Source organism: Protopterus annectens, chromosome 5.part0 (assembly GCF_019279795.1).
Source record: "Protopterus annectens isolate FY-2018-M chromosome 5.part0, PAN1.0, whole genome shotgun sequence".
Lineage (NCBI taxonomy): Eukaryota > Metazoa > Chordata > Ceratodontiformes > Protopteridae > Protopterus > Protopterus annectens.
Window position 1 is genome coordinate 816882026 of NC_056735.1, and position 27263 is coordinate 816909288.

General features: G+C 37.8%; 1 protein-coding gene across 1 annotated transcript in view; it reads right to left on the minus strand.

Moving 5' to 3' along the window:
• LOC122802213 (olfactory receptor 52N2-like) overlaps nt 1-26325 on the minus strand; it is a 50114-nt gene extending 23789 nt beyond the window's left edge. Inside the window, exon 1 of the mRNA XM_044071875.1 lies at nt 26280-26325. Within this exon, the coding sequence (XP_043927810.1) occupies nt 26280-26325 (46 nt within the window). The remainder of the gene's footprint in view (nt 1-26279) is intronic.
• Between the last annotated feature and the right edge of the window lie 938 nt (nt 26326-27263).

Below are 27263 nucleotides of genomic sequence, written 5' to 3' on the forward strand. Positions count from 1 at the left end.
ACCTTCCACAGAAGGCACACTCACACGCACACCTAGGGCCAATTTAGAGTGTCCAATCCAGTGGCGGCTGGAGACTTCAAATCAAAGGGGGGCTGCAGGAGACAGCTGGATGGGTGTGGCCAACAAGACGGGGTGTGGCCAACAAGATGGGGTGTGGCCAACAAGACGGGGTGTGGCTATGGTGCAATGGGATCATACTTATTTACATGAAATAAATGCTCAGTCAGTATGGCGCATGCTGAATAGTCTACACAGCACACATTGTTACATACACACATTGGTTTGAACACTTACCTCTGCGGTATACTGCAAACAGTACTTCATACTCCATTTCTGCACCTGAGGAGAAGCTGTGGTCTGGAGGCTGTGGTGCATCTGAGAAGCTGTGGTCTGGAACACATCAGGTCATACTGGATTTCTGAACATTAGATATTTAGATCCCTTGATACTTATGTAATCTTACAACCTATGATTTGTATTACTCTCCAAACACACATGATATAGCATGAAGGAGAGGTGTAAGTGTGCATAAACAATATGCATTGCATGGAGTGTGCTGACTCAGCACACTCCATGCAATGCATATTGTTTATGCTGAGTAAGCTCTGATATTCAGAAAAAGGCAAACTAGTTAAGTGCCTGAATGGCACATGTCCCTCCTGACCTTAATAATTGTTAAGTACCCCTTGCTAAAGTTATTAAAATTGGGTCTAGCAGTCAACAATAAAATCTACCTGTAGTGATCATCAAATGACAGCAGCTGAACAAAAGTTTTGTTTCTGCCTGATGTCCATATTGGTAGCATGTCCCTCAGTTCCATTTATATTAGAAAGTTGCTAGAACAGGATTTGTGTTAGCACATATTTTCTGAATGATACAAACTCTGAATCTTCAATATATTTCATTATTTAGTGACTTCGATCTTCAGTGCTTTGTCCAAAAACACAGATTTTTATGAGTAACAAACCAGAAATATGAAGCAATAATCTGGACATCTATAAAAATCAGGACAGTTGACAGGCATAAAAGTTAAACATAAACATGACATATGGCATATCCTAACTGTTTTATGACTTTGAAAGCCATCAAAACACTTTGCAATTTTCCCTGTAACTAGTAGTACATGGATCAGATAAAGCTCCATTCACTAAAGAATTGTGATCAGCTCTCATATTATAACCCCAAATTATGTTTCTTGACATGGATGCTAAGATTTAACTCTCAAGCACAAAATAAACAGGTTATGATCATCCAACAGGATCATAATCCACTATGTTAGTTTATACTGGATAAACAACATGATTTATGGCTGCATTATGTGTTCATTGTATAACAGTGCTGCAAGCTCTAGGGCTATATCTTTAGAACAAAAGTACAGTTTCAAAATTAATATTAGGAAAATGTCACCTTCAACCAAAGTTTGCACATAACCTGTTTTCTAAATCCATTCTGCTTCAATGGTTGAATTTTGTGTCTATTTACAAAACAAATAACTGACACTACAACAACTAAAAAGCTGTATCTCTTCTTTTTCAGAAATGCATCTTACTTCTTTACATTTAATAAATATTGGAAAGGGAATAACAGGTCACTGTTTGCCTTCAAGAACAACAAGCAAAGTACCCACAGAAGTTGACAAAATATAGCATAGTTGTCTGTAACCTGTTTTTATAAATCCACAAAACTACATTATGTAGTCTATTTACACTTTCTCTGGCTTCACTTTCGTCCCCTAATTGTTCCCTAATTTGTTTCTAGTTTTACAAGAATGCACTGTTACCTTTCTGGCAACGAACCTCTTTGCACTTTGTACCTTTTTTTTTAAGTTTATTTTGACACTAATTATTTAAAAAAAACATTGGTTTTCATCACAATAGTGTTTGAATACTTCTTACATGTAACCATAGTTCTCCTGTAAAGCAAGGTTACAAAGAACAGATTTGCAGATAGTCTTTATGCTTACCCATAGAAGACAGGTATAACTAACATCTTTGATATTTATTTATTTCCTGGCTGAATTTCTGCTCTTATTTTCCAACATTTAGATCTCTGTGCATAACACGTCCTACTGTAAATACAGTCTATAATTTAACACAGGGTAATCTATGCTTTAGATTTTAAATTAGTTGTTATTGATATTTGATTCAAAAAGTTGTGCTTAGTGCATGAGGCAATTGCTAAATTGTACTTTCAGGAGCATTCTTCTCTATGCTACTGTTAAAAATGGGTTTTGGCCACTTAGGCTTTCACAACTAACAAACTGAATAATTAAAATAAATGGTGGTATGGCAGTTAGTAATGCTGAATCACAAAATATGGCTCTGCATTTAGTTCTCAGATGGTTTACCTTTTGTGCAATGTCTTTTGATGGATCTGCAGGAAGAAATCAAAGAAAGGTCCATTGCCAGCATACTGAACAAGTCAATCCTCCTCAAACAATGGACCTGCTGAAGCAGCAGATAAAACACTTTAACAGCATTTTTCAGAAAGACAACCCCCTGGCCCCAATGTGGGTGACTTCTATCTATTACCTCCTTTCTTATATCTACTCACAGTATTACCACACAACAATGGAAAAAAAGAGACTAACACTATAAAGGACAGCAAATCCAACCTTCACAACTATGATCTTACAGGAGTGCTGAGCTGTGTGTTAAAACCTCTGTAAATTCTAACATTGAGGGGGTGGGACTGAGAAAAATGCCTTATAGCTGTTAATATTCATAGAAAGGCAAAGCTTCCACTCTGGTTGCTTTCACATCCTAATGTATATTGTAAATGAATTCATGAGCCTTCAGATTGTCCTAATCATAGCTCTCAACCTTCCATCGCCAAAATGAGGAACACTCGCCTTCATAATGTGGAACAAATGGGCAAAATGTGGAACACATACTAATGGCTTACTAACAACTTCAACTAGGAAGGTCATAGGATGGTTAAAATATGCTGGTTTTACTTATAAAGAAGATCCTTTAATGAATCTATATGATTAATTTCTATTTACCAAGAATTTCACTTAAAAAAATTCCTAACACTGAATGTGTGACAGACTCTTTCTATGTGGAACTTTGAGGAACTTCGAGGAACATGAACTTTTTAAGACCCCAAATGGGGTACGTTCCTCGTAATGAGGTACACTTGAGAGGTATGGTCCTAATGTCCATGAGATGTATCTGTGTGTGTGTGCATGTGTGTGTGTGTGTGTGTGTGTGTGTGTGTGTGTGTGTGTGTGTGTGTGTGTGTGTGTGTGTGTGTGTGTGTGTATGTGTGTATGACAAAGTGTTGCGTGCACCTTGTGATAGGCTAGTGCCTGTTTGAAGACTAATTTCAATAGCTTGCACCTACTAATTGCTGGAATAGGCTCTGCCTCTCCTACAAACACAAACTAGCTAAGCAGCTACAGAACAAAATGAATGAAAGGACACATGAAGTAATATAAAATCAGTGCTACAGAGTTAAGATATCTGTGTCGTGTTTTAATTTCAGAAGGGTTTTATAGTGGACAAAATAAAACAACACGCTGTAGACCAAAAAATAACAGACACTTTCATCAACTCTAGTGCCTCTACAAAATGCCTTTAAGGAGCACAAAGCATCAATAAAAGACCAAATACATATAAAAAACACATATAAAAAACACATGACCAATCAATTAACAAACAATTCAAATCACATATTTCCAATTAAATACTGAGTTTAAGCCACAGGAGTTAAAGTACCATATTTTAAAATATAAACAGTTTCTTTATACAATAATTTATCTTTTAATAAAACATTTTCACCAAAGTTGACAGATACTTGTTCAATGATTGTACCTGGTAATAAGGAAGAATTGCCTTTATGCTTCTGTATAAAATGCGTCATTTTTTTGATATCCCTAATATGTTCTCAAAATCTCAGTTTAAATGCTATTTTACTTTCTCCTGTGTAGAACATGTTACACAGACATTTAAGGGCATATACAATGACCTCAGTACTGCATGTAAATCTACTTACTGCCTTAAATATAATATTATTAATCTATGGAAAAAATAAACTATAAATTGACAAATGCAGCATTTTCCACACTGAAAAGTACCCTTCATCAGTTGTGGCATATAGGAAGGGGATCCACAGGAGAAACAAATTTACTACAGCCCAACATATCCTTCAGACTACAACCCCATTTAAAAGAAATGAAAGGGACATTGTCAATATACTAAAAAGTTCAATTTCTCATCAAAAATTGTCAATAATATTTAAATAAATCAAGCACCTTTTGACTAAAAATGGTATAAGTATAAACTAAATATATATTTCTCTTCTGATTCACATTACCATCCATTACATTACACACAATTCTACAGAGAAAAGAAGGTGCACACTTGGTATTAGACTATACATCAGAAACTAATTCTTCATTACTCAATAAGGGGGCAAACAGTCCATCCAAATATCAAACATCACTTCTAGATTGTACTACATTACCATTAATACATTCCTGCTCCTCAATAACCCTCCTATAAGATCTCAAGACCTTATCTCTTTTATAGCCCCTACTTATGAACATATCAATAGTCTTCCTTGCTTCTTCATAAAAGTCTTTGTCATTGCTGTATAACCCAGGTATACTTAGAAGTTCACCATAGGGCAGAGAAGAGGTCAAATGAGGGGGGGGGGGTGACAACTCCCCCCAAAATGATATATTGTGTTTTTAACATGGTCCTTACTGAGGAGAGAGTGTCAGTGTTACCGACCCTCCTGAGCCTTGCTTCTATCAATTAAGTCTCCTTACTGCCCTGACCTTCTTTTCCAATCACTGTCATGAACTGAACGACAATATAACAGAATGGAATTAGATGGCAACAGGTAGAAGTGCCAGAAGCTGTTGGGGGGGGCACTTAGTAATCTAAAAACGGAAATTTGAATAAACTATTTACTACCTCGAAACTCCACAAAGCAGCTAAAACAAACTAACAACAACTGCAAGCAAGGTGAAAAAGATAGACACACACCAAACTTCTTAGCGCTTTTTTCATTCAGTTTAAAAATAGAACTTCGTCAAAAACACACCCACTTCAACTCTCACATTTAAATACACAATTCAAATAGTCAGATGAAAGTTAAGCTAACATAATTACTTACTTAATTCTGCAGCACCCGTCCTTCACTCTGTACTTTTCTTCTTCTTTCTTCTTCTTTCTTCTGTTCTTCTAGCGCTGTCAAAATGAAATCCAATCCACCGAAAAAAAAAACGATTCCAAAAGACCAAAAAAAAAAATCAGAAATCAAATAAAATGATCACAAAAACCAAAGCTGCTCGATTACGAAGCTAAACTGACTGACTGATTCTCGCTCTTTTCCCAGCACATAAAGCCCGGGAAGAGAGCGACAACCAATCAGCAGCATCTGCCCAGCAAGCACGTCATGACGTGCCTGCGGACGTCGCAGTCCGAGACCCTTCCATGTCTATGCGGTTTGTGTCTCAACCGCATAGACTTCTGGGGAGTTCTGGGCATCACAATGATGCCTTCTTTGCTCCCCCAGGCTGCAATCAAAACATTGCAGCAAGAATTAAAAAAAAAAAAAACGCTGTTGCGCTAGAAGCGCGCAATGCGCATGCGTGTAATTTCGAGTCACGGACTCGAAATTTAAAGTTTTAAGAACAGATTTAATTTTTTTTTTTTTACATTAAAAATAAAATAAACTAAGTACTCAGCTGTCTAGCTGAGGGGGCTGCAGTCCGGCAGCCCGATGCCACGAGCCGCCCCTGGTCCAATCCACCTGCAGCATGTCTTTGGGATGTGAGAGGAAACCGGAGCACCCGGAGGAAACCCACGCAACCACAGGGAGGACATGCAGACTCCGCACAGAAGGCACCCCAGCCGAGGATCGAACCGGAGAACCTCTTGCTGTGAGGCGGCAATGCTAACCACTGCACCACCGTGGCCGCCCTAACAACTTTCTGTTTATAAATGCATCAAAATTATGAAACCTGATAAGGGTGGAAGGTTGCTGGTCATTGATCAACAAATGTATATAGACAAAATATTGGGGATTCTGTATGGGGACAGTTATGTGGAAAGTTTTTTGAATGAGTTTAATATAGCTAAGGGAAATACTGATATAATTTTGAATTACTTATTATTTAATTATCAGATAACAGAAGATGAACTTAGCTATTTAGCTTAAACGCACCCCAAAATTCCAACTATATTTGGAATTCCTAAGATTCACAAGAGCATCAGTGCCCCCGCCGAGACCCATTGTTGATGCTAAAGCATCAAAAACAACTTCTTTAGACAAATTCCTTGATTTTCATTTAAAGTCCACACTTTCTAGTTACCAACATATACTCAAGGATTCTTGGGACTGTTTGAGAAAGAATTATACAGTGAGAGACTGATTATGGTTACCATTGAAATAAAAGATCTGTTTAGTGTTATACCACATGAAGAGGACCATGACTTGTTTTATGATTTTATATGTAGCAACACCAACATAAGTCACAAGAATATTGATGTTTAGGACCCTGATGGAACCGGTTCTTAATAACAATTACATCATATTTAAGAACCAGCTATATAAACAAATAACGGGTGTAGCAATGGGGGTTGCTTTCGCCCCCTTGTTTGCCAGTATAGTAGTGGCTCAGTGGGAACTGTCTCAGATATTCACTTCGGATTTATTTAAGTTTTATAAATTCTCTGGTAGATTTTTGGATGATATATTAATATTCTAGGAAGGCAGTGAGGTCGATTTAAACACATTTTTGAGTATTTGACACTAACACATCTTTTCTAAGCTTCACTATGGAACAACGTAAAGATAAGATTAAATTTTTAGACATTCTTATTATCAAAGATGAAGCAGCAAAGCATTTTAAATCTATGGTATATAGAAAGCTCACATACTCAAATAACCTCCTACATTATGAAAGTGGACACTCAGACTTTCAAAAAAAGTCACTTGTCAAAGGGCAATGTGTTAGATTAGCACGTATGATTAGTGACATAGAAACCTTTTATGAGGAGAGGGAAAAATTAGGGTCATGTTACAACAAAGAGGGTGCCCTAATTATTTTGTTCAACCAATTCTGAATGAGATTCCGGAAAAAAAAGGTAAGTGGACATTTTTATCCATTGTTGGGTACAGGAGAATCTGTTATCATTACTCCTGCTACCAATGAATTGGGTGGAGACATAAGTAGGACCCAAGTGTTCAACAGAGCCCTAATTTTAACTTACAATCCATTGTTTTATGACATCAAGGACATATTAAAAAATAATTGGTTTATTTTTAGAGGGGACCAGGAATTGTTAAAAAATGTGGGTGAAAAACCATGTGTAGTATATAAAAAAGATGCTTGTTTTAAAAGCTTACTTGAAAGAAATATAGAGGGCTATAAAACTTATGGAAAAGGGCGGATGACAAAAATGTGGTCAAAGTGCACAGTGTTCCAATATTTTTGAGATGGATAATGTATACATTCTGAAATATGGTTCAATACATCTGAACCATAAACTGAACTGTAATAGCACTTTTGTAAGTTATGTAACCTTATGTCAATCCTGTGAAGGATTTTAGATAGATAAGACTAAAAAGGCTTTTAAAGTGTGTGTTTATCAGCATATTTATGACATTAAAAAGGCCAATGAAAAAATAAATTGGTAATGTACATTAAGGAGAACCAGACCATCTGTTCAAATTAATTGCCATTGTCCAGGTAGTCCTAAATAATAGGGGGAGTCCTCGAGAATTGTTTCTTGAATTTAGAGAATGTATGTGGCAGTTGAGAGTCAATGCCACTAATCCTCCTGGGTTGAATGATATTATTTCCCTCTCCAGTTATTTAAAATTAAAGCTGAATATTATTTTTGACAGTGTAGAGATATAATTATTGTAATAGAGTGTTTGTATGTGTATACATACAATAAGATTTTGTTAGAATGTGAACAATGAATGCATATACATACTTACTATAAAACTTTTTGTACATGCTCCCTAAAGGTGAACTGGTTATGTTCTTCTTATATGGCCTTATTAGGTTATATGCATACAGGATGATATGTAAGAACATATACATTTTATAACTATGTTTGTTTTAATACATTTTTTTATACATTTTTTATTCCTTAGATTATATTGGGTTGCAATTTATTTTGATTTGATAAGTGTTATTTTATAATAAAAACAATGGTGGTCATGTGATGGTGCTTGGTTTACAAGGAATTGATGTTTTCACTGTGTTTAATCTGATGAAGTCAAGTGTATTCACTGACGAAAGCGCTCATTAAAGTTTTTTTCTTCCTCCGGTTCTGTGGCGTTTTCTTGTTTTATTTTCAACACTACAACAAAGAAAAGCAACACAAACAAACACAACAAAACAAACAAACACACCTACCTTACCTGTAAGAATGGGGGTAAGCCCCCCTGCACCCCCATGTGGGGGACCTCACCCCCCACATCCCCACTACTTATATATACTAACTCCGAGGTGGCACTAAACAAACAAACACATAAAACCCACCACTGCACACACTCACACACACTAAAATACCTACCCAGTACCGTTACAAGAGCACCACTAACCTGAATCCCCAGCTAAATCCACAAACCGCACCGCACGTCACGAATGTGACAACACAACGGCGGAATCAACATTTCTGTATACGATATTATACAGTTTCGATATTTTAGTATTTCAAGATTATAAAAGTGAAACCGCTGGACATTACTGGGATGAGGAGACTACATCATCACAGAGGACATGTCTGCAGCAGACACCTCTACATAGAGATGGGTATGCTACAGGCTGCAGCTAATGCTCCAGGTAATAGACAAAGGCAGAGAGTGTAAAGGCTTTGGAGGACAACAAACTGTAGGAGTAACTGTGGAAGCTGTGTCAGCTTTGTTGTAGAGGCAGACCTATAGTGAGAGCACCCTCAACACTCTAATGAAGATGTGTTTAAGTTGTCTGTTAGGTAACAGTATCAATGACAGCGTACTAGGCAACATGTTTCCATGTTTGGTGTGTTCTTGAGCAAGATGGAGTGTATATAACAGCCATCTGGTCATCTGCCAGGCCAGATATTACAGTCTGGTAGTAATTTGCAGTGTGTATGAGGGCAGTCCTTGTTACAAGCAGGGATTTCATATGTGTATGTTCGTTGTTTAGCTGTGGTAATCTGTACTGTGACTCTAAAAGGACTGTGTGGTGCACTCTGATATTAGTGGCCCTCATTCACATTACCTGAGCTGAAATTCTCTGTGGATGCATATTACTGCATGACGTGACAATTTATGCACATATACATTTGCTATAGAGATACGTGAAGTGTAAGTGCATTCCTACCCGCAGGCCTGTGACTTCCATCAGTTAAAAGCAGTCAATTCATTTGACATGCATTGTGTGGATAAAGAGTGCAAGAGTCTGTCATTAATTGCTGGCATTACAATACTGAACATACAGTGCTACACATCACTGGATTTGAGCCCAGCACTGTGTGTGGCAAAACTGTACTGTTTATGAGGCATTTAAAGACTGAGCTACTGAGCAAATGGTGCAGCAGCTCTATTTGCAAGACATATGTGCACACCTACAGGATGGGACAATCATGTTCTACATCCATCAGTATGTGCAAGGCTTTATATGATGTATTTCTGCATCATGGTCCCAGTTGCACATGTATTTTGCCATTAATGCCTTAGCAGGTATCTTTCTACACATCGCTGGTAAAAAAGAAAATGTACCTGGTGTCAGAGGACTCGCTTACATCCATTGTTATGTCTTTGGCTTTGTAGTGGTGCACTAATGCACCAGAGTCCCAGGAACACTCCCATGTTTTCCATTCAGTTTTACTCAAGTTTGCATGGCACTGCACACTGCACAGCTATGCTGAGCCGGTCTTAATTATGGTAACTGTCAATCTCTATGTTTTCCTAAGCAACTATTTTAAGTAAGAGTTGTGTGGCATGGCAAGTTAATGCACTGATCTGCCAGTGTGATGGTGTCAGTTTCAAAACATGGAGCAGATGTTTTTTTTTGTAAATGTGTTATAGAATTTTAAGGAAACATATAATCAATATAGCTCTATTTAGCTGAGCTTAGTGAATCTGCAGGATGCAGCTCACCATGCAGCATAACACTAAAAAAATATAAAGAAAAGAAAAACTGGGAAATAGTGAAGTGGTGAAATGGAGTGCAAACAGGGGGAAAACATAGTGGAAGGCAGGTAGGGATATGCAGGAGGGGTATAGCAAAGAACCATAGCTATCCATTTCTTGTATAGCAACAACTGTGCACATTGACAGAATGTATAACGTGGATTTGAAATCTCACCCACAGAGAAAGGGGTGAGGACAACATAACTGCATTGGCAAGTCAATTGGACCAAATTATTTGTATCCAATGGACACGTGGGTGAGACTATGTATAGGGCAATATTTCTTTTTTTTGGAGAGGTGCCCATTTTTTTTTTAAGGTATGAGTGGAATGTTGGGGAAGGGAGATATGTGTATGTGGAGGAGGTAAGTTAGGTAGGTGAGGATGTATTTGCAGGCAGACAAGACAGTCAAAGAAGCAGACAGGGTGGTGTGTGATACATTAGGGGGGTGAACACCTAGGAGAGGAAGGGTTTTGTGGAATCAAAGTCCCATGTGCCTCCAGATGGCAGCAGCAGCATGACTCAAATCCTCACCTATGGGACTGTCAGCCTTGCTCCTTCACTGCCCTGAGGGTGGTAGTGCTGGAGGCTGGGCACCGTGGCGAGGTTGCCCTATCAGGTTGGCCAGCATGCCTATAATCTGGTGCAGGCGGCGATCAAACCCACTGTAGACTATTCTTCACACCATGACCAGCAGCTCATCTCAGGTGACAACTCCCCCTCTACCACCCCTCCTAGAGGACGGCCGGGCTCCATCCTGTGGGTTGGTACTACCTGATGCTGCAGAACGTGCAGGAGCAGTAGAGATGCACCACCGGACTAGGTCCCAGATGTGCTGGGACCTGATGCCACAGCTGATTGGGACAGGGTAGGGGGATCAGCTGGAACTGGCCTACCTTGATGTGCTGTGGTGATAGAGGTATAGCAATAGGTTGAAGTTAGTAATAACCAAACCATTGTTAGTATTAACAGAATAAAATGTAATAATTTTAATTCATACAAATGCATATTAATGTATAGCATGTGTAACACAACAGTAAATAACATAACAGTCAGTATGGTCACAGCATGCCAGTAAAAAGTAAGCCATGAGGACAACAAAATAACTAGTTTAACAAAGTATGCTAATATTGAATCATAATAACATATAACAATATTACATCACATTTTGCAAAAATATAGTTCGTTTAACAACATATATTTATATTAAGTCATAATAATAAATAACAATCATAAATAAATTATGATAAGGGGTGGGGAGAGAGAGAAAAACATTCCATTAGTGGCATTGCAAATTATATCCCTGCATATACTGATAATAAATAATCTGCAGGTGTGTCGTGTCAGTTTTGGTACAGTGACTACAATTCTCCTATAGCTGATGTAGCATGTGCATACCTCTCAAGCTGTTAACATGGGTCAGTATGAGCCAAGCAATGAGAAATGCAGGTACACAACTACCCAGAGCAGTTTCACATAATGTGGACTTATATAACTACCAAGATGTTCTGTAAGTGGATTTGGTAATACATTGCATTCCAGGTAGTCTTTCTCTGGTAATCCTGTGACAGACAGGTTATGCAGTTTTAATTACATTACCAGAAATCATGACATTTGAGAGGCATGTTTATGTACAGTACATAAACTAGACAGCCATCATGACTTAGTTGGGAGGCATGGGGATATAACCCAATAACTGTGACTGCAGGGGACATCTGCAAACAATGTAATAATTGACTGCAGCAGCTTAGTACACAAATGCAAGGAATATAGCCAAACTGTAAATAAACAGATTTATTTGTGAACCGACAATGCTAGTGAACACATTCTTGCTACTGATTTTAACATTCTGTGAAATCTAAACACAATAGCTGTTCATAATATGGGCTACCTCACCCATATACATATTACTCCTGGGAAGACAGAAAAATGTGAGCATTTTGGGACTGATGCAGAAAATTTACCATTGGATTTGAACTCAGTACTGTGTGTGGAAAATGCACTATGTATAAGGCATTTAACAGACTGAGCTACTGAGTCACTGCTCACTACTGAGTGACTGATACTGACCTACAGATAACCCAGAACCATACTATCAGCTGACCAATGCAAGTTACAGGATATTCTTCTTGCATTCTAGAACTATTACAGTGTTATAATTGACTGTATTGACTGTAGAACATACATACATGGAATACGACTGTGCTGCATATATTAATACAGCTTTATTTTAGAATTAACAATGCTGGTGAACTCATTTTATTGATATTTGTTTGACATATCTTTGAAGTCCACACACAATATCTGCCCATGGAGTGGGCTACCTCACCCATATACCTTTATTACCTGAAGTAGGAGGAACAGAGAGCATTGCATGACCAATATTGACCTGGTGACAGCCTTGGACATTACTATGAGTTAAGCAATACAGTTTGCAGGCCATTAATTTTGCATTCTACAACTATTACAGTGATGCACTTGAGTGCAGGAACCTTAACATAGACAATCAATGCATACAGCTCTACTGGAATGTTTATGACAACACAATCATGCTGTATGCCATTTTGCTTGCAATTATTGGTATTGTTTATTGTTTATTGCACTACAGTTGTTATTGTTCATTCATTCTACTATAGCTCTACTTGCCCATTTATTGCACTACAGCTGTACTTGCCAATTTAGTGCACTACAGTTTGTCTTGTGTATACTTTATTGCAGTAAATGCTTCACTCTTTCTTGCTTATTGCGCTACAGTTAGCACTTACCACACTCATGGCTCAACCTGACCAGGAGCTTTGCGTGGGACTCAACATTGCAAGTCATCTCAGCTGCAGTTGTTGGGAGAGAAGCACACCATTATGCATACCAGTTTTGCAGACATTCAGCTTGCATACTGGTAAAACAGAGAACAAATTACTTACATATTTGTTGGGCATTCCCTGCTCTAGCTTCTTGGACCCAGGTGTCCAAGGTTCCCCTCTTTCTTTTCTTCAGGTCGACATAATGGTGAAGACACTCCTCACCTGTGTGGGGGATACCAGTAACATTGGAGAGTTTCCTAGCCAAATGGTCTTAGCCCTCTCTCTTACACTCTGAGCCCTGGAAACCACCCTGCAACAGCCTAAGTTCATGTTTTTTTTTTTTTTACCAGGAGCCCAACCATAATCCTACACTCCTGAATACCTCACTTCTACACCCGAAAGCACACACCTTCACCAAAACCACCTGCCATATCAATAGTCAATTGAACTCCAATGAATGGTGCAGAATTCCCACCTATTGTGCTTAATATAGGCTGTTTTTAAACCCTAACACGTCATTGAATAACATTTAAAAAAGCTGTGCATTGCTCAGCAGTGCACAAACCAGCTAAGTAGAGCTGAGCAGCACAAAAATTCACACAACCATGGTTTTAGCAAAGCTTAGCACTGTGCAAACATTGGTAGCCATTAGCATATTTATGCGGTCCTTAGCATGGTTGAACACAGCTTAGCAGAGCACAACAATGCCATATTTCACAATTTTATTAATTTAACAAACATTTTACATTAAACTGCAAACATTCAGCCTGCTATAGATTCAAACCCAGGACCTACTGCACATAAGGTCATAACTATATCCATTTAGCTATGTGGATATTATGAAACTAGTATACCATCACATATACTACTTATTTATTATAGTTTATTGTTGCTGAGCACCACACCACACAGCACAAACAAGTGCAAACAAACCTATAAATAAATAATTATTTGCATCCTGTTTTTATTTTTAGATGTCTGGCAGGTGTCAGCTATGTATGTATAAGCAGTGCTTGGCTCTGCATTGCTTTGCACCATGCTGCACAAACAGCACCTACAAAAAAAAAAAAAATACAAAGGAAAAATAAGATACCTAATTAGGATAATTGATTACATCCGGTTTCTATTTTTACATGTGTAGCTGGTGTCAGCTGTTTATATGTAAGCATGGCTTGGCATTGCTGCACTTCATGTCACTCCATGCAGACATGAAGAAAAGTATTAAAAATATATATAACCATATAAATTACTATTACACATTTAATGCAATTCACAGCATGTCAGCAATGGCAGGCTACATTACAGGGAGCCATACCATGTACATAACATCTGTCCAGGCATCCACAACCATTAGTAGCCTCTAAACATCTCTTTATGCTGATTCAATATCCCTGTTCCTATGCTGTCTCTCTCTCAGTAGTGCACTATCATTATTATGCATGGCACCTTGTTGAGGCGGAACCATGGCTGTATACACAGATACATTCCATGTAGGCCTACATGGTGCCTACATGGAGTTTTATAAATCCTGAGGTCTGTGTATCTAAGTATCACTCAAGAAACAAGTTAAGCAAAAAAAAAAAAAAAAAAAAAACATGTGAAATGAGCAACCTGGATAATTTCTGTCTAATGCACAATACAAAAACACCACACCAAGCAGATGTTCTCAAAACAGAAAACAAAATGAAACAAGTAAAACAGAAAGCAGCTAAAACAGTTTAAGCAACTCACAAATAAGCAAAGAAATTTACATTCATCATCCAGTAGGGAGTCACCAAACCAACAGTGCTTGTAGTTTTTGCAGGGCTTGAGTTTTATCAGAAAAGACCAGCAGGCCCAATTTTAGTGGAAGCCTGAAGAGAAAAGCTTTGTATGAAGTCTTAAATGGTTACAATAATAATAATAATTACAAAAATTATTATATAAGTAAATAATTGAGCAGGTTTGAATAATTAACAGTGAAATTAGTAGTGTTACAGTACCTTGCACTGGAACTAAGACTGCAATTACAGAAGAGTGGTAAACATTTATGATAGCCAACAGAAATTAAATGCATTATTGGCAGGATAGTAACTAAGAGAGACAGAAGTTATAGTTGGAGATTGGAAGTTGCAGAGTGTTATTGAATAATCAAATCTGTGTTAAAGTGGTGATAGTCTGCATGGAAAAAGAGGGGTAAGGAGGAGGAAAGTGTTGAAAAAACAGAGCTATCGAGATTCAGGAAGCATAAGAGGAGTGAAGATGAGAATAGGACATTATAGTAGTGAGAAGGAGATAATAATTGAAAAGTTATTCTAGTCAGAAGAGAGGCAGTGGAGATTGTGTATAGATAGACTAAAGCTTCTCAGGATAAATGAGACAGTGACAGAATTTTAGTCAGGGTGGGAGCATGAGCATAGCCAAGTGGAAGTTAGGGGATGGTTTACCTTGTGCCATCCTATTTAATGAGATACTCATATCACACCAAGGAGGTAGTGCAGGCAGTTAAACCTGTTTAGCAACATATATGAGTGTGCACTCATTAAGTACCAACACAGAAACAAAGCAGTATTCAGAACAAAGCAAGCTCTGTCATACCCCCCTATGCATACTCCCTCGCCCCACAAAAGTGTATAAACTACAGAAAGAAACACTTATTAGCTTAGAGGATGGGTTAGTACTTATTAAAATTATTATGTTACTCAAGATTGTAGATGTATTCCATTCAATAGCTTTAATAGCTGACAAAAAGCATGTAAAGAAATGGAAAAAATGTTAACTTCATTCTTATGGTATCCTCACAAACTGAGAATTGCTAACAGAACTTGTATAAGATTATGATGGTACAGTGGCATTAGCTTCCCAGATGGAGAATTGTATTCTATTGCTGCACGTTTTAACTATATTATACTCTGGATAGACTCAGCTTACACTAGTCAATGGAAAACCATCCAGGAGCAGATCATATTAAATTCACACATATTTATTAAATATGATAACTTAACAATATGTAATAATCCTTTCATCTGGTAAACAAAATTTACTTTAGAAGGAAATTCACTTCAGTCTTTAGACTCTGCATATATGAACTCAATTTTTAAAACAGGTAAGAAATATGTTTTTTATACCATTAATATCAAATGGAAGTTATTGTGCTTTCCCATTGCATATACCTCTAGATTAAAGGAAGCTGAGAACAATGTTAAAATCAATTTACTAAAAAGGAATGGACTAGTATTATGGTCTGATTGCTTTGAAAAAGGAAAAATTAAGTCCCTTGAATATTTAATGAAAGAGTAAAAGATGGATGAATCTGCTAACCAGTTAATATTATCCATTGGTAAGAAATTAAATGAATTTCTGGATAACATGAGTGAAGAGAACAGAATGCTATTCCTCCACTATATGAATATACAAATGCTATTATCAAAAGTAGAATGACCTACAAAGGAAGTTTGTCCAAATTATATAAGTTAATTGGAAATAATAGTAATAATAATATTAATAATAATAATTTTGTTGCAAAATTCCTGAACTTTTAAGTTAGTAGTGGCTTAAGTGAATCAATAGATGGTACGAATAAAACATTTTACTTAAATCAGTTAGTCAAGCCGCAGTGGTACAGCAGTAACGTTGTTGCCTCACAGCAAGAAGTTCTCCTGTTCGATTCACAGCTGGAGTGCCTTCTGTGGGGAGTCTGCATGTCCTCCCCATGGTCGAGTGGCCTCCGAAAGACATGCATGAATGGGTGTGCCTTTGCTGTAGGTTGGGCGTTGGGCTGGCAACTCAGCACCATAAAAAAAATCTACTGCCAATCATTAGCAGACCGGAGTTCTGCTGTGGTGACCCCTAACCGGGAAAAGCCGAAAAGACAAACAACAACTTAAATTAGTTAATCAAACTTCTTCAAGATTATATTGGAAAGTTTTTTTAATGTGGAAATATATACATACAATGTTTGTTACTCCATAAAAAAATTTCTAGGTTTAATAAAACAACTTCTTCAGTTTGTTGGAGATGCAGTAAGGATATAAAAGCTCATTGAATGCACATGTTTATAGATTTTGAAAAATAAAATGTATATAGGGAAGATATAAGTATGATTTTAAAAGATTATGGTTAACTGCTCTTTAACTAGGTCAATAATACTAATGAATATAACACTTCCTGTATCTGCAAAAGAGAAAGAGTAAAAATGTTTTGGGCTCTCTTGGCAGTTGCTAGAAAAGTTATTACAAAAAAATTGACATTGAACTCAGCTCCTACATTCAAAGCATTTTTTAATTTAACAGTAATACTACATACACTGAAAAGGAAGTGATCAAAATACGATCTATAAATCAAATTAAGAGTTTAGTGACTGGGATAACCTTGAAATGTTGCTACTGAAATACAAACACTCTTAATGTATTAATGTAATTGTATAAGATTACCTTGACAATTCAATGTATTCCTATCACTGTATAACAATATGTGATGTTAAAGTTCTGTCTTTCTGTGTATTTATTGAAAATATGTTAAATGAATAAAAACATTATTAAAAAAAGAGTAGCAATGCAAGAATAGTATATATATATATATATATATATATATATATATATATATATATATATATATTATTGGTACAATTATGTCAATGAATGAATCAAAAAAGACTTCACAAAACTTCAAAAATAAAGATAGATCCCGGGATTCAAGAAGCTCGGCACAAGGACGGTTTTAGCCTTGTGCCGAGTGTCTTCACTACAGATGGTGTAGTAGCGCCATATGAATATGTATGAGGGTGCGCGATGTGCACAGGAAATGTGTGCAAGTGCAGGGGGTGTGTAGAAGTGCTCTACGGAGGCATAAACATGCCCTGACACTTGCAAAACCTACTATGCCTACTAGTAGAGCCAGCCCTTAGTAGTAAGTCAGTAAGTCAGTGTCCGTGGATACTGAAATGTATGCTTAGCATACAAGAGTATCCATGAACAGTGTAATAAAATCGAAGTAGTAAACACACAAGAGCATAGTGGAATGTACAGCCCTGTCCCTAGAACTGTCACAATTAGATTCCCTGTCCCCGTGTCCCTATTGTACACTCGAATTGCAGCAATATCGAAGGTGTAACAAAGCGCAGCATGTCTGTGCATCACTGCCCTCCGCCAAGTGTAGCTTACACATCATATTCATTTGAATAGAGAAAAACATGCAGAATCAATGTGTCAATAGTGTAGTGTTTAGAGCATCTGCCTATCAAACAGGCATTCACGGTTTGAGCCCAACAATAGCACATATTATTTTCCATGTGGAATGAATGTTGTTTTGCCATAAAATTGACATAAGAGTATCGCATGAGATATTTAACTTAAATTTAATTCAAGCAACGTGGCACTGTCATAATGAATAAGGTCCATTAAGCAGGTGTAAGCACAAATAAGCAGCAGTAAACACATATAAGTACCAGTAAGCAAGTCTGAGTGCACTTGTGCGGGTCTAAGCAGTGCCCAGCATAGGAAATGTATTTAAGTATATACAGATTCATAGGTTCATAGGTTGGTACTAGGCTATCAGCCCTAGGGCCTATACAAGCCTAGCCATAACAATTCCCTGGTTATTTCTTCCCACACTATTTACTTCCCTGGACCCCTGTCTAGCAGGGCAACTGACATGATCCCTGGGGTGAATTTCCTTTCTCCCATCCAGTCGTCAAGGTTCCATTTGAAGACATGTATATATACAGACACACACAGACACACACACACACACACACACACACACACACACACACACACATATATATATATCTATGAAGAAAGAACGACGTAACAATAAAGCATACAGAAGGAATGAGAAGGGAATCAACAGCAACCCCACTATTATAAAGCGCTGTCAGCATATGTCATATCCAACTGGGCAGGAGTGAGCAAAGCACTGCTACTCATACAACAGGCAGGCTATTACCAGTGGGAGTAACATTGTTCATTTGCTAAGTCTACTTTACACACAGATGGTAGTCCCTGGTGGGACTACCCAAATATTGATAGACCATTTGGCCTTCTGACCATTACACAAGCAAGGGTAGGTATGTTCAAGGAATAAATGGTGGGAGAGCCTGAGAATAACACAAGCACAGGGTTTTGTTTTCATTTTTGCCAAAGGAGAAGAGCTAACATTACCCTGTATTTATCAATGACTATCGATGCTGCTTGATTTCAAGCATCATTCAACAGATGAATGCAAAAATAACTATTTCTGTTTTTAAGCCATTCTTTGCCATGTGTCTGGTATGTTTATCTATTTTTGATCTGATCAAACAGCCTACCTTGATCTGGCCAATGCTTTTGATACCTTTCCCCACTCAAGAATCATAGAAAAATTCACTAAGCTAAGCATCAACCCCTATATCACTAGGTGGGTTGCAAACTGGCTCACAGATAGAACCCACAGTGTGAACGTAGCTGACTCCAAGTCAGACTGCTGACTAGTCATGACTGGAGTCCCACAGGTTCAGTCCTGGATCCTCTCCTGTTTGGTATCTACTTGTCTGAAGTCCAGGCCAACACGAAGGGACTCTGGCTGACAAAGTTTGCAGAGGATTTCAATTTGGGAGCTATTATTAACTCCCCAAGTGATCTTGACATCCTACAGAATGGCCTCACTGAGACCAACGACTGGTGTCAGAACCATGGCCCTAATCTCAATGCCAAAAAATGTGTCGTCATCTTCTTTGGGAAAAACTCAGTTCCCATGAATTACCACATTGATGATAGTCCACTGAATACAGAAGGCATTATAAGAGATCTGGGAACACAGGTTGACAGCAACCTCTCTTTTGATCACCACATTGCCACTGTGGTCAGAAAGTCTTTCTATGTGGCACATCTCATTACTAAGAGTTTTGCATCCAGGAAGAAAGAGGTCATTGTCTCCCTCTACTATTCCCTCATTAGGCCAAGTCATTGAGTACAAAGCCCCATTTGGCATGTACCTCACTAGACACCTGCAGCAACTGGAGAGACTGCAAAAGTACCTCACAAAGAGGATCTTAGGCCTTAAACTCTTGTCCTATATGGATAGACTCAAAAAACTCCAACTATTCTCTGTCTCATATAGCCTACTTAGAGGCAATCTCTGCTTCACTTACACAGCCATGTCTGAACCAGCTCTGTTAGAAATGCTGCATAGGTTCATAGGTTCATAGGTTGGTACTAGGCTATCAGCCCTAGGGCCTATACAAGCCTAGCCATAACAGTTCCCTGGCTATTTCTTCCCACACTATTTACTTCCCTGGACCCCTGTCTAGCAGGGTGACTGACGTGATCCCTGGAGTGAATTTCCTTTCTCCCAACCAATCGTCAAGGTTCCTTTTGAAGAGGACCAAAGAGGCACTCTGCTTGCATCTAAAGAAATCCCAATCCATCCGCACCACACAATCCAGAGACCTCAACCTCATTACCACAATTAACAGAACATGCTGGAGGGACAGGATCATAACCCAGAAACTGCCCATGCTATGAAACAGACTTCCCATACATGTCAAGCAGAGCACCTCGCTGACCCTCTTCAAGAGAAATCTTGATGAGTGGATGGGAAACAAAAAATTCACCCTGGGGATAACTCCAGTAGATCTACTTGACAAAGGCACTGAGAATGAAGGTTGGGTGGCACTATGCCAGGGTAATCCGATGGCTAGGCTTGTAAAGGCCCAAAGGCCATTAGCCTAGTACACACCTATGACCCTATGAACCTATGAAGAACTGAGATGAAAAGGGATGCAAGTAGAACACTAGTGCACAATTCAGGAAGGATCGGGGTGGATATGGGATAGGATCATATCTCTCAGCTTGTTCTAAAATTAATAATGTTTATCTGTAACATTTTGAATATTTTTGGATAATGGCAATGTTAATTAAAATACTATGTTGGCTTAACAATTGTACCAAATAATTTGTGTAAACCATAGTCATAGGTGAAGTTAAGAGTTATATGCGGAATGTCATTTTTTGTTGCACAGGTACATTTTTTATTATTTTTGAGAGAGGAATGTTGGGAAAAGAAGTCAGGAATGTCAGGCATTGGTAGGACAGAGGGGTTAGGTAGCAGGAAAAAGACAGAAATTACTTACTGACAGGGTGTAGGGCAACAAACTGAGAGAGGGATAACACATTTGTAAAAGAGACATCAGACAAACAGGGGGCAAACAATGGTAATGAATGGATTATATAACCACATGGAGTTGGGTATAGACACAAAAGGGAGGGGGTTACTAGGAATTGGAATAGGATGGGGTGTTTGTTGATGCATATTCTGCTAACTAAAACACTATAGGAAATCATTCCTCACCTCTGGAGCTATCAACACTGGGTCCTGCCTCAGTGACTGCCAGAAGTGCTGGACAGAGAAGGGCCTCAATGTGTCATTAAATTATGATCACAATATGGCTGATATAGGTATTGAACCTTATGCCCAGCATCTACACCACAAGTTTTGCCAGCTCGTGACAAGTAACAAAATTGTCAACCCCACTGATACCACTCCCATTGGGCGCCATTGCATATTCACCTGTGGCAGAGCTGCTTGAAACAGTTCAGGTAAGGCAGGAGGTGTGGAATAAACTCTAACAGACTGTGACCCAGATGGGCTGGGTACCTGTTGTAATGTTGGTGGTAGTACTACCATTTTCACCTGTAGGGTGACAACATGATGTGCCAGAGTGGTCCTTCCAGAGCTCTGTGCTGCTGCATATAATAACATAAATTCAGAAATAAAAAAGGAAATATGAAAACATAAAGTAGGAAAGTAGGTATACAAAACTAATGAAAAGTGAGTTCCTATATCTATCAGAAAATAATATATTTATCTCATGAGAATGTCAACTTTATTTAATTTTAGATTGGAGGCAACTGACCAACCATCCATCATAGCAATTGTCACAATATGTAACATAATGTAAATATGCAGTTCTTCAGCTAATTAGGTGATGATATGCAGAGTCCACAGTCTTTATCTCTGCACAGTTGTACTGTTTACTGTACAGAATGACACTAGTGGCCAATTTCATTTTGCGTCACTGTAAGTTGCCAGTATTTTAATGGGTAAATTATTGAATACTTAAACATTATACAGAATTGTACAAAAAGAGGGTGGTGGAAGAGACATACAAAAATGATTTTGTGGCATTATTTCACATGGCTTAGTTAACTGCACAGTGAGAATACAGCTGAGCCAGAGCTACTTATAAATACATGAGGTAAACAAGGTAGTGTGCATGAGAAACCACAACAACCAAAGAGTGTGTGTGCATGTGTGTGTGTGTGTGTGTGTGTGTGTGTGTGTGTGTGTGTGTGTGTGTGTGTGTGTGTGTGTGTGTGTGTGTGTTTGTGTGAGTGCATACGTGTGTGTGTGTGTGTGTGTGTGTGTGTGTGTGTGTGTGTGTGTGTGTGTGTGTGTGTGTGTGTGTGTGTGTGTGTGTGTGTGTGTGTGTGCGCCTGTGTGTGTGATTGTGTGTGTGTGTGTGTGTGTGTGTGTGTGTGTGTGTGTGTGTGAGTGTGTGTGTGTGTGTGTGTGTGTGTGTGTGTGTGTGTGTGTGTGTGTGTGTTTGTGTGCACAGTATCACGTACTAAATAACAACAGGGAAATATGGAGAAATATGAGATGAATGGGAAGGCTAGCAACACAAACAATGGGCTGGATTGGAGGTCACAAAAAGAAGTCATGGAGAGGGTGCACAAACAAAACATTGTATGAAAAGATACAACATAAAACAATAGGTCAAACAATATGGCCATTTCACCATACCTTAAAGTATAGATGCATGAAAGATGTAGGATGTAAACGTAATTCAGTAACAATTTAAAATAATTCACACCATAACTAACAACATCAGAGAGTGTTCCCTATGCATCCCTATGCTGTGATGGTAATTAAAAAGAAAAAGATGTTTCTCCAGAGGTGTTTTAATGCAGTTGCTCATTCCACATGACAGTATATCCATGTTGTACTATAAAGGTGAAACACTGGAAACATCATACTTCATGGGATGAGCACTTTTGGCTAACATCAAAGATTAAAACATAACTAATTTCATGAACTTTAATCATACTTTGACTTAGAAAGGGGTCAATTACCATCATGGTATCACAGACCCAAAAGATTGGGATCATAAAAACACAAACATGTGAAATGTATCACATCTGCAAGAAGACTACAATGAAATAAAATAAAGAGAAAGCAACAGACATCAAGGGGAAACAAATTCAGAATTCCCAGTCTACAATGTTAGCAATGGCAACAACTGAAGCAGTCATGTTGCAAGTGCCCTACAACACATTACACATCTCTCCATAAATACTTGAATAACTGACTTATGCCATTATAGCAATTAAGACCACAGATCTCTCAAATGGCCATCTCAACAATGGCAGAAGAATCCAGATAAATGAATTATATAAGACAATGCCAATATTCCACACACAATATACACACTCATGACTGGATAGTTTATAATCAGAGGAATGTAACAGATTACAGCAGTAAAAGAATAATACCCATGGTTGAGATTGAACCCCAGCCTATATCACTGATATGCTACAGAACACTGTAATAGGAGAGCATGCCACAGAAGCACTGGAAGGAAAGATGTTTGGAATAACACGTCTAGGTAATGGGACAGTTGATATCAGGGTAAACTAAATGTACAGACTTGTGTTTAAACTTCTTCCTTTGTCCAAGGATATATCCAGCAGAATAGAGTATTTGCAAGCCATGCACATAGAGTAATCATGAAACTGGTGTAATCAAAATACATTTCAAGAGAAAAGAATACATGATATCAGGGTTAACAAAATGTACAAAAGTGTTTGAGCTTTATTCACTAGCATAGGATATTAGCAAGGCATGCCAAGGGAACACTTGTGGAAGAGGGTAGTTGCAAAAAAAAATCCAGGGAAACAGGATAGGTGATATTAGGGTAAGCAAAACGTACAGACCTGGGTTAGAACCCCTGACTTTTCTCAGTGATATTGCAAATTCATGGGCATGAGTAAGACATGTTACACAAGCTGGTGTTCGGAAGATGTATGACTAAACATAGACATGTAAAGTTAAAAAACTGCTGCAAACCATACAATGAGTATCAAAGAATGACAACACAGGTTGGTTTTGAAGGCCACCATGTGTAATACTAATTACTGCATGATTACAATGCATAATGGAATCTGTTAAATGTGCTATCACATTTGCAGTTATATGGCATTATTACCACATGATAGTGATAATTGCCACTATTTCACATGTTAAATCACCATAGAGTTGAACCTCTGCCTGCACGTTTCTTGACTTATACATAGCTAAAGATACCAGAGAACAAGTTATGTATCACCTGTCAAAAAGTTCACATTTGAAAAAATGCCATCAATAGTGTCTGTGAATTTTTTATGACATTGGTTAGGAGTGAATAAAAGGCTTGTGAGGATGAAAACCCTTCACCCTTGACAGTATCACATACAAGTAGAATATATCACAACACAGTTGTTCATTCATTAAGAAATTATTCCATGATAACAATTGTTTTGCACACTGATACAATATACATCAGACTGGAATCAACCCCCTACCTGCCTAACTCATATTATATTGACTTGAAAACTTGTGATTGATGCCATACAGCCATTTAAAGAGCACTTTTCAGAAAACACACATTAGAAGGGAGTGTGATAACACTGGGAAAGACTGGCAAGTTAGCATTGTCAAATAGATAGAAGTAATTGGGGGACAACAAGACTCAACATACCTTACTGACAATTTCATCACATCAGGTGTACAATGAACCATGAAACCTGTTGCAGATGAAATAATAAATGTCTACACATGCCATTACCAGCATTGCTTTCTTTTGCACAACGAGGTTTTGCTCATTCACATGATGGTCAGTGTATCAATGCAGTAGAAGGCATTTTTTTTTCATTTTTAGTCATAGAGTGTTAAGTGATATTATCATTCCTCAATTTTGATAGGGAAGTTGGTGTCTGCTAACCATCTCAATAAGACCTACAAGAGAAAACAATAAACTGGGCATATTTAAAAGGGACTGCAGCACTTAGAGGACCAAAACACTCTAGCTGTCAAACACCAGTAGAATTTCTCATATCGCAACTGCTCACTAAGCCATTCTTGCCTTTTTGGAATTGCTTTTTACACACTGATACAATGTATGGCTCAGTAGATTTGAACTCCTGCCTGCCTACCTCACATTATTTTAACTTGCACACTACTTAGTGATGCCACAGAAAAAGTCATTATCTCAATTGTTAGAAAGAGCACATTTGTGGGGTTACCATCACCAGTGTGTATGAATGAATATGGCTATGATAAAAGTGAGTGCAATGCTTGGAGATCACCCCCACATGAAAATGTCATAACTAAGTAGATCTTATACATTTTCTCTTGCACACTGAAAGCAAATCTTGTAGTTCACATCCTTTATGCAAAAAAGGGAACCAGGGAGAACTGTGTTCACATGATAGATGGAAAAGTAACTGCAATGCCCCATTCTCTCTCTCTCTCTCTCTCTCTATATATATATATATATATATATATATATATATATATATATGGTTCCCATTCAGAAGCCTGAAACATCATAAGCCTGAAAATCAAAATCCTGAAACCAAAAGCCTGAAAATTCAGAATCCTGAAAACTCAAAATCCTGAAAGCCCAAAATCCTGAAAGACCAAAATCCTGAAACTCAAAATCCTGAAAACACAAAATAGACATACTGATGTCATTGTGGCTTTGCTATTGTTAGCCCTGTAGTGTTAGGTCATGCGTTGGGGTCAGGTAAGTGTAGGTTGGTTTTATTTTAGGTTAGGGCGGTTTAAGTGAGTTAGGGTTAGGGCAGGTTAGGCATGTATGCAATAGTGACAAATATTGGGGTTAGGGGTGGTTTAAGTGAGTTAGGGTTAGGGCGCGGATCAGGTGAGTGTGCGATAGTGACGGACCTTAGGGTTAGGGTTAGGGTCAAGGTCAGTTGGTAGATATTAGTGTCTTTATAGTGACATATTAGCATTATTTGTGTTTTCAGGATTTTGAGTTTCAGGATTTTGGTCTTTCAGGATTTTGGGCTTTCAGGATTTTGAGTTTTCAGGATTCTGAATTTTCAGGCTTTTGGTTTCAGGATTTTGATTTTCAGGCTTATGATGTTTCAGGCTTCTGAATGGGAACCATATATATATATACTGTTATGGCTCCAGTGACACTTTAGTGTGTGAAACATGGCAGGCATCCTTCCAGATGTTTGTTGCTGAGATTATATACTCAACTGTGACTCCAGATTAACATGTTTAATCATGGAATATCAACTGTATTTACCTTCATGATCCAGAAAAGTTACTGCACTTTCTAATGTTTCTTTCATCCTGTCCAAGGAGTCATCCACACAGTTCATAAGGGAACAGTGCAATCACAGCTATATTAACATAAGTCATAGAAAGCCTGAACTCCTGGTTCTGATGAGAAGAAGAGGTTCAAGACCAGTCGCCAGTTCAGTAGAATAAGTCTAACATCATTTACCATCCTTACACACTGTCAGTGCATGGCCTATTTTAGTAATACTGTTATGTTGCCTGTGGTTTCAATCCCCACCAATACCAGCTTTTAATGTTTTCAGGGGTTACTTTTAAATGTCATAATCTTGAAAGTAATATTATTATAACTGAAATAACTAAGATATGATGTTAAAATAAATTTGTATTTACTATGATGCAAAATGTTTAATTGTCCTTGACATTAATTAATGAATAACAAATAAAGGTTAAAATGGCATGACATGACATTTTTGCAGTATGTGTTTTCTGCCAGACTATTTTTTCTACAGTTTGGTATAACTTGTTAAGTTGCCAACATTTCACCTATTAAAATAATGGTAAATGACAATGACAGAGCAGCAAGAGAAAAATGTCTGTTAGTGGCATTGTACACACCAAAGAGTAAGGCTTTGCAAAGGTGAAGACCAAAATTTGAAATGTCATCATCTGCATTCAGACATGGTTTATCCTGTTAAATGTTATATGAAATGACAAGTGTAATGATGGATGTTGTTTCAATTTACACAAATTCATAATGTTCATGTTTAAATGGCCAAATGTATAATTTCAAAGTATTTAGAGTAATATAACAATAAAATAAACAGTTAATGTCTTACATATTAAATGTGTATATCCTAGGCTGCACTTATTACTATCCAGCACTGGAATGTCTGTTCGGAAAAAAAAGTTTCAAATGCAGTTTCCACTGCTTTCCACCCCTTTTATGGCAAATAATGTATTTTGTTTTTTTGTTTTGTTTTTTTTTTTC